This window comes from Heptranchias perlo, chromosome 10 (genome assembly GCF_035084215.1).
Source record: "Heptranchias perlo isolate sHepPer1 chromosome 10, sHepPer1.hap1, whole genome shotgun sequence".
In the NCBI taxonomy this organism is placed as follows: Eukaryota; Metazoa; Chordata; class Chondrichthyes; order Hexanchiformes; family Hexanchidae; genus Heptranchias; species Heptranchias perlo.
In genome coordinates this window covers 23,544,380-23,556,647 of record NC_090334.1, presented here as the reverse complement: position 1 = coordinate 23,556,647, position 12,268 = coordinate 23,544,380, and the positions used below count along the sequence as shown (strand labels likewise).

At 46.9% G+C, this 12,268-nt stretch overlaps 1 protein-coding gene across 2 annotated transcripts in view; it reads right to left on the bottom strand.

Annotated features, from left to right (window-relative positions):
* LOC137326344 (gephyrin) overlaps positions 1–10,080 on the bottom strand; it is a 491,797-nt gene extending 481,717 nt beyond the window's left edge. The window contains exon 1 of one of the 2 annotated variants that reach the window (XM_067991340.1): positions 9,844–10,080. In XM_067991340.1, the coding sequence (XP_067847441.1) occupies positions 9,844–9,907 (64 nt within the window). In that variant the 5' untranslated portion in view covers positions 9,908–10,080. The remainder of the gene's footprint in view (positions 1–9,843) is intronic. The other variant, XM_067991341.1, reaches the window with a different exon arrangement.
* Positions 10,081–12,268: the final 2,188 nt, after the last annotated feature.

The following is a 12,268-nucleotide window of genomic DNA, read 5'->3' as shown; positions in this document are numbered from 1 at the left end:
TATAAATACTTCTATGCAAGGCACCAACAACTTATAACAGTGGTGTGCTCACTCCCACTATCAGGAAGCGTCAGCTGTAACCACAGCAACTCCCTTAAGCATTTCAGAGTGTCGGCAGCACAAAAATAGAAACAAATCATCAGTATTAAGCTGACCCCCACCCCCCAATAAAAACAAACGGCCTACAAGATTATACAATTGCTGCTTGACCAATATAGAACCAAACATAATTCTTCAAGGTCACCTAATAACAAGCTCAAAGCTGCATTCCTTTACTTGTATCCTCTTCAGTGAGAAAATTATAGGTCACGAGCACCTCAACCACAAATCCTCCTCCTGAGCTTTCCAGGATATCGCAAAACAAAATATAAACTCTACCCAAACTATGTCAATTTGTGTCTAACTTTAACCATGCATATTTGCTTCATGAAGTTGCTTTACATTTTGTCATTCACGAAGAAAAGCTCCAGCACTCAGTCCCACGTGTCATTCGTCAGTTACATAGTTGCTATTGCTCACAAAACGAAAGGTCCGTTTCAGATACGCCATCTTATAATTTATATGTAAACAATAGATTTGTCATTTCATAACTTGAAAAGCATTCAGCTCTTCGGTGATGACGTGAAGAGCAGCTTACGATCAGAGCTTATCTCATTTATAAAAAACAGATTTCAAACATTTCCAGTAAACTGAAGGAGCTGAATAAACATGATCGTTACATGGAGTCAAGTCGAAACTACAGCACAGAAACAGGCCATTTGCCAAAATGGGCTATACCGGAGTTTATGCTCCACATCAGCCTCCGCCCTCCCTACTCATCTAACCCGATCAGGATTCGCTTCTATTCCTTCCTCCCTCCCTCATATGTTTATCTAGCTTCCCCTTAAAAGCATCTATGCTATTTGCTTCAAGTACTCCTTGTGGTAGTGTGTTCCACATTCTCACCACTCTTTGGATTTATTAGTGACTATTTTATAGTGGAAACACTTTCTATATGTCTGTTCTATTAAACCCTATCATTATCATAAAGACCTCTATCAGGTCACCCCTCAGCTTTCTCTTTTGCTAGAGAAAAGAGCCCCAGCCTGTTCAACCTTTCCAGATAAAGATATCCTCTCAGTTCTGGTATCATCCTTGTGAATCTTTTTTGCACTCTCTCCAAAACCTCGATATTCTTTCGATAATATGGAGACCAGACCTGTGCACAGTACTCCAAGTGTGGTCTAACCAAGGTTCGATACAAGTTTAACATAACTTCTCTGCTTTTCAATTCTATCCCTCTAGAAATGAACCCCAGTGCTTGGTTTGCCTTTTTATGGCCTTATTAACCTGCATCGCTACTTTCAGTGATTTGTGTATCTGTACCCTGGATCCCTTTGCTCCTAGGAATATAGGAACAGGAGAAGGCCATTCAGCCCCTCGAGCCTGCTCCACCATTTGATAAGATCATGGCTGATCTGTGATCGAACTCCATACATCTGCCTTTGGCCCATATCCCTTAATACCTTTGGTTGCCAAAAAGCTATCTATCTCAGATTTAAATTTAACAATTGAGCTAGTATCAATTGCCGTTTGCGGAAGAGAGTTTCAAACTTCTACCACACTTTGTGTGTAGAAATGTTTTCTAATCTCGCTCCTGAAAGGTCTGGCTCTAATTTTTCGACTGTGCCCCCTACTCCTAGAATCCCCAACCATTGGAAATTGTTTCTCTCTATCCACCCTATCTGTTCCCCTTAATATCTTATAAACTTTGATCAGATCACCCCTTAACCTTCGAAACTCTAGAGAATACAACCCCAATTTGTGTAATCTCTCCTCGTAATTTAATCCTTGAAGTCCGGGTATCATTCTAGTAAACCTACGCTGCACTCCCTCCAAAGCCAATATATCCTTCCGAAGGTGCGGTGCCCAGAACTGCTCACACTACTCCAGGTGCAGTCTAACCAGGGTTTTGTATAGCTGCAGCATAACTTCTGCCCCCTTGTACTCTAGTCCTCCAAATATAAAGGCCAGCATTCCATTAGTCTTATTGATTATTTTCTGCACCTGTTCATGACACTTCAATGATCTATGTACCTGAACCCCTTGGTCCCTTTGGACATCCACTGTTTTTAACTTTTTACCATTTAGAAAGTACCCTGTTCTATCCTTTTTTGATCCAAAGTGGATGACCTCACATTTGCCTACATTGAATTCCATTTGCCACAGTTTTGCCCATTCACCTAATCTATCAATATCCCTTTGTAATTTTATGTTTTCATCTACACTGCTTACAATGCCACCAATCTTTGTGTCATCGGCAAACTTAGATATGAGACTTTCTATGCCTTCATCTAAGTCGTTAATAAATATTATGAATAATTGAGGCCCCAAGACAGATCCCTGCGGGACTCCACTGGTCACATCCTGCCAATGTGAGTATCTACCCATTATCCCTACTCTCTGTCGCGTTTCGCTCAGCCAACTTCCTAACCAAGTCCGTACTTTTCCCTCGATTCCATGGGCTTCTATCTTAGCTAACAGTCTCTTATGTGGGACCTTATCAAATGCCTTCTGGAAGTCCATATAAATAACATCCATTGACATTCCCCTGTCCGCTACTTTAGTCACCTCTTCAAAAAATTCAATCAGGTTTGTCAGGCATGACCTACCTTTCACAAATCCATGCTGGCTCTCTCTGATTAACTGAAAATTCTCGAGGTGTTCAGTCACCCTATCCTTAATTATAGACTCCAGCATTTTCCCCACAACAGATATTAGGCTAACTGGTCTATAATTCCCTGGTTTCCCTCTCTCTCCTTTCTTAAAAAGCAGAGTGACATGCAATTTTACGATCTCTATCCCATTTAGACTCTTATTATCCAAGCTGTATGTGGCCTCCTTATTCTTTCTACCAAAATGCACCACCTCACACTTATCTATATTGATATTCATTTGCTAATTACATGCCCATTCTGCAAGTTTATTAATGTCCTCTTGCATTTTGACGCATTCTTCCTTTGTATTAACTACACCCCCAATTTGGTGTCATCAGTAAATTTTGAAATTGTGCTTCCGATTCCCAAATCCAAATCGTTGATGTAAATTGTGAACAACAGTGGTCCCAGCACCCATTCCAGTGGAACACCACTTCCCATCTTTTGCCAGTCTGGGTAGCTACCCTTAACCACTACTCTCTGTTTTCTGTTTTGTAGCCAGCTTGTTATCCATTCTGCTACCTGTCCCCTGACTCCATATGCTCTTACCTTAGCCATGAGTCTACAATGCAGTACCTAATCGGAGGCCTTTTGAAAATCCAAATACATTACATCTACTGCATTACCCTGTCTACTCTTTCTGTTATTGAATTCTTTGAAGGAGTAAGGTTGGTCAAGCTTGACTGTCCCTTCTGAAATCCGTGCTGACTATTCTTTATTATATTTTCATTCTCTAGATGTCTTTCTATTACACCTTTATCTTTCCTACCAACAACATTAAGCTAACTGGTCTATGGGTCTTTGGACTTGTTCTATCTCCCTTTTTAAATATTGGAATAATATTAGCTGTCTGCCAGTCCTCTGGCACTATTCCCTTTTCTAATGAATTTTTATATTTATGTTATAGTGCCTTTGATCATGGTTATTTTGTATGTAAGGCAGACCTACAGCTTACTCAACAACAACAATAACTTGTATTTATATAGCGCCTTTAACATAGCAAAACATCCTAAGGTGCTTCACGGCAGCATTATCAGACAAAAATTGACACGGAGCCATATAATGGGATATTAGGACAAATGACAAAAAACTTGGTCAAAGAGCTAAGTTTTAAGGAGTGTCTTAAAGGGGGAGAGAGAGGTAGAGAGGTGGAGAGGTTAAGGGAGGGAATTCCAGGGCTTAGGTTTCAGGGGTCATCTGTTGTTTCAAGGTGACTTTCTGTGTTCACTCAAGCTGAAGGATGTCATTGCAGAGAAATCAAAACATTCCTTCCACATTGGCCAATTCATTGAATGATGCAGGACAAAAGGAGGCTATTCGACCCATCGTGCCTGTGCCAGCTCTTTGAAAGAGCTGTCCAATTAGTCCCACTCCTCTGCTCTTTCCCCATAGCCCTGTAAATGTTTCCATTTCAAGTATTTATCCAATTCCCTTTTGAAATTTACTATTGAATCTGCTTCCACCACCCTTTCAGGCAGGGCATTCCAAATCATCATAACTCACTGCGTAAAAAACATTTTCCTCATGTTGCATCTGGTTCTTTTACCAATTACCTTAAATCTGTGTCCTCTGGTTACTGACCCTTCTGCCACTGGAAACAGTTTCTCCTTAGTTACTATATCAAAACCTTTCATGATTTTGAACACCTCTATCAAATCTCCCCTTAACCGTCTCTGCTCGAAGGAGAACAACCCGAGATTCTCTAGTGTCACCATGTAACTGAAGATTTTCATCCCTGGTACCATTCCAATAAATCTCCTTTGCACCCTCTCTAAGGCCTTGATATCCTTCCTAAAGTATGGTGCTCAGAATTGGACACAATACTCCAGCTGCGGCCTGACCAGTGTTTTAAAAAGGTTTAGCATAACTTCCTTGCTTTTATACTATTGTATTCTCTGGAGTTTAGAAGGTTAAGGGGTGATCTGATTGAAGTTTATAAGATATTAAGGGGAACAGATAGGGTGGATAGAGAGAAACTATTTCCGCTGGTTGGGGATTCTAGGAGTAGGGGGCACAGTCGAAAAATTAGAGCCAGACCTTTCAGGAGTGAGATTAGAAAACATTTCTACACACAAAGGGTGGTAGAAGTTTGGAACTCTCTTCCACAAACAGCAGTTGATGCTAGCTCAATTGCTAAATTTAAATCGAACATAGATAGCTTTTTGGCAACCAAAGGTATTAAGGGATATGGGCCAAAGGCAGATATATGGAGTTAGATCACAGATCAGCCATGATCTTATCAAATGGCGGAGCAGGCACGAGGGGCTGAATGGCCTACTCCTATGTTCATATACTCTATGCCTCTATTTATAAAGCCAAGGATCCTGTATGCTTTTTTAAGAGCCTTCTCAATTTGTCCTGCCACCTTCAAAGATTTGTATACATACACCCCCAGGTCTCTGTTCCTGCACCCCCTTTAAAATTGTACCATTTAGTTTGTATTGTTTCTCCTCATTTTTCCTACCAAAATGAATCACTTCACACTTCTCTGCATTAAATTTCATCTGCCATGTGTCTGCCCATTTCACCAGCCTGTCTATGTCCTCTGAAGTCTGTTGCTAGCCTCCTCACTGTTTACTACATTTCCAAGTTTCATGTCATCTGCAAACTTTGAAATTGTGCCCTGTATACCCAAGTCCAGGTCATTGATATATATCAAAAAAAGCAGTGGTCCCAACACCGACCTCTGGGGGACACCACTGCACACGTCCCTATAGTCTGAAAAACAACTGTTCACCACTACTCTCTGCTTTCTGCCCTTTAGCCAATTTTGTATCCACACAGCAACTGCCCCTTTAATCCCATGGGCTTCAATTTTGCCATCAAGTCTATTATGTGGTACTTTATCAAATGCCTTTTGAAAGTCCATATGCACAACATCAACCGCACTATCCTCATCAATCCACTCCATTATTTTATTACAGAACTCAATCGAGTTAGTCAAAAACAATTTGCCTTTTCTAAGGGCCAATTAATTTTGTCCCAGATTAATGTCTCTTAACGTTTCCCCACCACTGACGTTAAACTGACTGGCCTGTAGTTTCCGGGTTTATCCCTCTCCCTTTTTTTGATCAGGGGTGTAACATTTGCAATCCTCCAGTCCTCTGGCACCATTCCCATATCTAAGGAGGATTGGAAGATTGTGGCCAGAGCCTCTGCAATTTCCACCTTTACTTCTCTCAGTAACCTAGGATGCATCCCATCTGGACTGGATGATTTTTCTACTTTGAGCGCTGCCAACATTTTTAGTACCAATTCTTTATCTATTTTTATCCTATCCAATTTCTCTACTACCTCCTCCTTTACTGTTGCATTGGCAGCATCCTCTTCTTTAGTGACGTCAGATGCAAAGTACTCATTTAGTACCTCAGCCATGTCCTCTGCCTCCACAAGATGATCTTTTTTGTCCCTAATCGGTCCCACCCTTCCTTTGACTACCCTTTTACTATTTATAAGTTTATAAAAGACTTTTGGGTTCCCTTTTATTTTCCCCTCTAATTTATTCTCATACACTCTCTTTGTCCCTGTCATTTCCCTTTTCAGTTCTCCCCTGCACTTTTTGTATTCAGCTTGGTTCTCTACTGAATTTTGAACCCAACATTTATCATAAGTCTCCTTTTTCTGTTTCATTTTAATCTCTATATCTTTAGTCATCCGGTGAGCTCTGGCTTTGGATGCCCTTCCTTTCCCATTAGTGGGGATATGTCTAGCCTGTAGACAACCAATCAGGTACAGCACAAGCTAGTGCAGAGTAAACCTCCCTCCACCCTGTGCCAATGTACCAATTCAGAGAGGCAACGCAACTGCACCAACCATCTCCTGGTTTAGTGTGCAGATCCTACATTTACAGGCCGTCCCACAAGAATCAAAAAGTAAACTGCATCATCACCACGGTTAAGGTTTCATCATAAACTGCTGGATAGATTTCAATATCATCTGAACCACCAAAAATGCTGACACTTAAATGCCAAAAATTCTTCTTTTCAAAAATACATACACGGAAAAGAAAAGAAATAATGCCTCGACCATCTGTTCAACAATAACATGTGGCTGTGGACAAACACAAAACTCTCGCCGTGCCAACTAGCGATGGAAACGAGATATCAGAATTGATGTGAGTAATGTCAATCTGTTCTCAGCTGGAATATTGTGTGGGATTTATTCTCTATATAACAATTTCATTCCATACATAAAACTCGGGATAACTAATATGACCCACGAAAAGAAACATTCAGAACAAATTTCACTTGTGTGCGTTTTGGGGGTGCGGTAATAAGACGGTTGAAAAGGCATCCTGCTCAATACAAAGAACCATCGCGTGGATTTGAAAATGACTGAATCATACTTCCAATTAAAAATCAGCACAGACAGGAAGGTTAAATTTAAAATGAAAAAAGCTTAAATTGAAGAAACTTTCTATCCTCACAATTTATAATTAACAGGCTATCCTTACTTTGTATAACAATGACCAGTGAACAATTATCATATATAAATATAAATTGTGTTCAAGTTACACTGAGGAAGTTGCATTGTTAGTTCAGAAGCATGGTCTGAGAAAGTGGTTGGGTACGATTTACCATCACACAGATCGTGAACATTTACACTGTATTTACACTCTTATAGACATGGGTCATCCTGTATAACGTTACTGTATTGCTAATATTGCGGGGAAGCTAATTCGATGCCATGAGATAGTGGGACGTATTGGCCAGTTGCTAGCTCAGTATACATTTATAAAAACGCATAACCTCTCCGTTTGACTCGTTGGGGCTGACGACTTTCCAGAAGTTTTTTTTTTATCTGCTGCGGAACCAAGCAGTAAACCGCATTTTTGCCATTCTCGGTGGTCTTTGGGTAATTGCAAACATTTACTTTATTGACTTTCTCACATATCTGCTGGAACAGGTACTTGTGGTCAAGAAGGATTGATATAAAACCTCTTCAGACACAGCGGGTAACTGCAATTTATTTTCCACTAAATAAGGAAACGAGAGGACTTATGGTGCTGTCATCCCCTACTCTCATCTCGTCCGCCCCAGTCTGTCATTGATGGCATCCACCTGCGTGGAATGCCAAAGCTCCCAGTGTGGATTTTATTAAAATAGATCCATAATTTATTATTTTCTTTCGTGCTCCCCGCTTCCGAGGTTAATATCTGAACAAAGACGGGGACTTGTACGCAACAAAAAAAAAATCAACACGTATATTTCAATTCCATCCATCACAAATCGCCAAATTCCCCCAGGTCTGTGCATAAATCTCACTCGAGCACGTCCTGCCTCTGCTTCAGCACCACCGCTCAAAACAGCGCACCACCCATTCCACCCACAAGCAATCTCCCAATTTAATATATATATATATATATATTAAAACGTTAACATTGCACCGTTGAAACCCTGGCTGAGAATACTTATGCGAAAGCAAATGGCAGGGTCACTCGTGTCCAACGTTACAACCGCGAATAAATCTTCACTCCCCCCCCCCTCTCTCCCTCACTGAAATGCACATTGGAAATTGATGGCTCGCATCTTGAAATCCAAATGCACATCTGATTATTTTTAAAACATGTCCCCATTCTCCCCTTTGGGCAATAAAGTGGCAACAAAAATAAATAAACGTTGGAAGAAGAAGAAGAAGAAGAAGAAAATATATATATATATCTATATCTCTGCCTCAAACCGCACCGCCAAGTGATTAATATCTACAACTGTCAGATGTGAAAGAACGAGGAGCTGCTGAGGGGTCCCGGGATCCCTGCAACCGCCCCAGCTCCTTTACCCTTCCCACCGTTTACATTTCCGACTGATAACAGAGCCCTGTATCCAGGCGACAGCCCGGCACTCGGTATAGGCACAAACAGACACTTCAACGGTGCCCAGGTGTCTTCACTGTCAGGCCCACTTTCCCCATCCAAGGTCCCCATGATAAACACAACCTGTTTCCAGCCTTAATTCAGCACCACCGTGTATTTATATTAAAACTGCAAACATCTCCCCTCCACTGGGCTCCACACTCACTCCTCTCAGACCCACTCACATTCCCCCCCCCCCTCGCCGATCACTACCGGCCGTGGTAAATATTCAACCCCCCCCCCCCCCGCCCCCACCTCCCTCCCGTTCACTGCTGAACCCCCGGCCAGAGGAGCCTCAGGACCCCTGCCCTCGGACCCTTCCGCCGGGCCACGAATCCCTGGCAAGCTCCCGGGCTGGGGATCTGTCCCCCCCCCCCCCCCCCACCCCGTTCCCGGCCACAGGCCGAAAAACCCCCCGGGGGTAGTTACCCCCCGCCGGCCCGGGGTGGGTGACAGCTCGGAGCGGGGGGCCCTGCGACCCAGCTCAACCCCCGAACTATAACCCGGGAGTGGGGCCCGGGCTCCGCTCTCCTCTCCTCTCCCCGGAGGGGACCGTCCAACCTGCCGCCGGTGAAAGAGGCTCAAGAACCCCAGCCTCACCCCCCCTCCCCTCCCCTCCCCAACACTCCCGGACACCGGGATAGAAAACGCCACAGTCCGCCAGACCGGGGCCCGGGAGAGCGGCGCTGAGCCCGGGCCGGGGAATCAGCCCCTGTACCGGGGCCCGGGAGAGCGGCGCTGTACCGGGGCTGGGGAATCAGCCGCTGTACCGGGGCCGGGAGAGCGGCGCTGAGCCCCGGGCCGGGGAATCACCCCCTGTACCGGGGCCCGGGAGAGCGGCGCTGTACCGGGGCCGGGGAATCAGCCGCTGTACCGGGGCCGGGGAATCAGCCGCTGTACCGGGGCCCGGGGAATCAGCCGCTGTACCGGGGCCCGGGGAATCAGCCGCTGTACCGGGCCCGGGAGAGCGGCGCTGTACCGGGGCCGGGGAATCAGCCGCTGAGCCCCGGCCCGGGAAATCAGCCGCTGTACCGGGGCCGGGGAATCAGCCCCTGTACCGGGGCCGGAGAATCAGCCCCTGTACCGGGGCCGGGGAATCAGCCCCTGTACCGGGGCCGGGGAATCAGCCCCTGTACCGGGGCCGGGGAATCAGCCCCTGTACCGGGGCCCGGGAGAGCGGCGCTGAGCCCCGGCGACAGAGCAGAGAGACATTGAAGAAAAAGGCATCACACGAGGGGGGGGGGGGGGAAGCCCCATCGAGTGGAGCGGGAGTCGGTCGGCCGCCGGCCCGGTTACCTGTCAACACTCCCACTCGGATCTGGTGGTCGTGGTTCGTTAAAAGTAGCCCCTCGGTCGCCATGTTTTACAACTCCGGGATCCGGGAAAATCCTCACAGCAGCAGCGGCAGACGACGCGTCCGGAGGCGGCAGCAGTGGAGCGCAGACAGCATCGACCCGCACTGCCACTCACAGGGAGAGGGAGAGGGAGCTGGAGCTGGAGCTGGAGCCGGCACTGCACCGCCACCGGGCACCGGGCACTCACCCACTCACAGGGAGCCGGCACTGCACCGCCACCGGGCACCGGGCACTCACCCACTCACAGGGAGCCGGCACTGCACCGGGCACCGGGCACTCACCCACTCACAGGGAGCCGGCACTGCACCGGGCACCGGGCACCGGGCACTCACCCACTCACAGGGAGCCGGCACTGCACCGGGCACCGGGCACTCACCCACTCACAGGGAGCCGGCACTGCACCGCCACCGGGCACTCACCCACTCACAGGGAGCCGGCACTGCACCGGGCACCGGGCACCGGGCACTCACCCACTCACAGGGAGCCGGCACTGCACCGCCACCGGGCACTCACCCACTCACAGGGAGCCGGCACTGCACCGGGCACCGGGCACCGGGCACTCACCCACTCACAGGGAGCCGGCACTGCACCGGGCACCGGGCACTCACTCACAGGGAGCCGGCACTGCACCGGGCACCGGGCATTCACAGGGAGCCGGCACTGCACCGGGCACCGGGCACTCACTCACAGGGAGCCGGCACTGCACCGCCACCGGGCACCGGGCACTCACCCACTCACAGGGAGCCGGCACTGCACCGCCACCGGGCACCGGGCACTCACCCACTCACAGGGAGCCGGCACTGCACCGGGCACCGGGCACCGGGCACTCACCCACTCACAGGGAGCCGGCACTGCACCGCCACCGGGCACCGGGCACTCACCCACTCACAGGGAGCCGGCACTGCACCGGGCACCGGGCACTCACCCACTCACAGGGAGCCGGCACTGCACCGGGCACCGGGCACTCACCCACTCACAGGGAGCCGGCACTGCACCGCCACTCTCACTCACACATCCACACACGGCAAGGGGCAAATGGCCCTACTCTGCAACTTTTATTCCCCACTCTCTCTATTTATTTATTTATTTGTTTATTTAATTATTGTGCAACACTTGCGATGTTTCCGTATGAACATTTGCTCGAATGTTTATGTTTTTTCTTCATTTAAAGAGATTCCTTTCTCTCTCTTATTTCGTACACTGTTTGGATTTCGTTTTTCGTGAGTTCCCCCAGCCCCATGAAACAAGCCGAGCGCCGAGTGCACGGATCTCCGAGCTGGACTGTGTGTGTGTTTAATTTGTGCAGGATGTTGAATATTAATTTCATTGCCTGGTGAGATGATTGTTTTTGGTGCAATGAAATTGGAGCTCAGATTCCCTAATTCATTAAATGATACAAACGTTAAGGCCACTTCTGGCGAGGTGTCTAATAACGAGATGGGAATCTCCCCTGCAATAAATAGAACATTCACTGGCACCCCCGACACTCGATTCGTGTCATTATTTGAGCTCACACGGCATTGCTCAAAACATGTCTTTTCCTGTAACGGCTCCCGCTTATGAACTTTTCGGTCACCTCTTTCTATCTTTCTCTGGCACTCACACTTTAATTGTTCCTAAACTAATCCTTTGTAAATAACTTTCAAGCAGTGTGCAGTGTTTCTTTTTGAACTTCTTGTCACTTGGGAGGTTTTAATTAAACTGCTTCTACATCTCGGTTTATTCCTTAGTCTTTCTGAAAGCGTCTCTTTCCCATCTCTCTCCACAAGACTGGCATACTTTCTCCCCGTTTCTGAACAAACTCTTTTCTCCCTTTCTCTCAGAATGTTTCTCTCTTCCAATATATGTCTCATTTTTCCTTTTCCACTCACCTCCCACAGAGACCTGAAGCCAGACTTGGGGTTACAACTCTGATAGAAATGATTTAATCTCCTTTAGTACGAAAGACAGAGTGAATACTAGTATCCTAGGAATGGAAGAGAGGCATGATTAGGGTAGGGGTTCTTAGGCTGGAGTCTGGGAGACAGGGCCTAAGCCTTGATTGTTTTTCTATTGCTGTCGTGCTACTTCTGTAGCTATGGTCCAACCGGTACTAGCATTTTCAGGATCTGCTCGTAACATGCATGGGTGAGAGAGAAATCAGGGGCTAGATCTGGGAGGTCGCAGCATGGGACCTGAGGCCCAGAGACAGTGCCGAAGTTTGAGTCTGGGCACAAATGGGCACCAAGGCCGGGAAAGTATGGGGCATTTAAATGGGGCACAGGGCCTGGGTAATGGAACATGGGCAGACTTGAGGAGCAAAGTACAGGTAGGACCAGGGAATGGAGCAGAACGGAGCCAGGAAGCAGAGGATTTGTATCTGAATG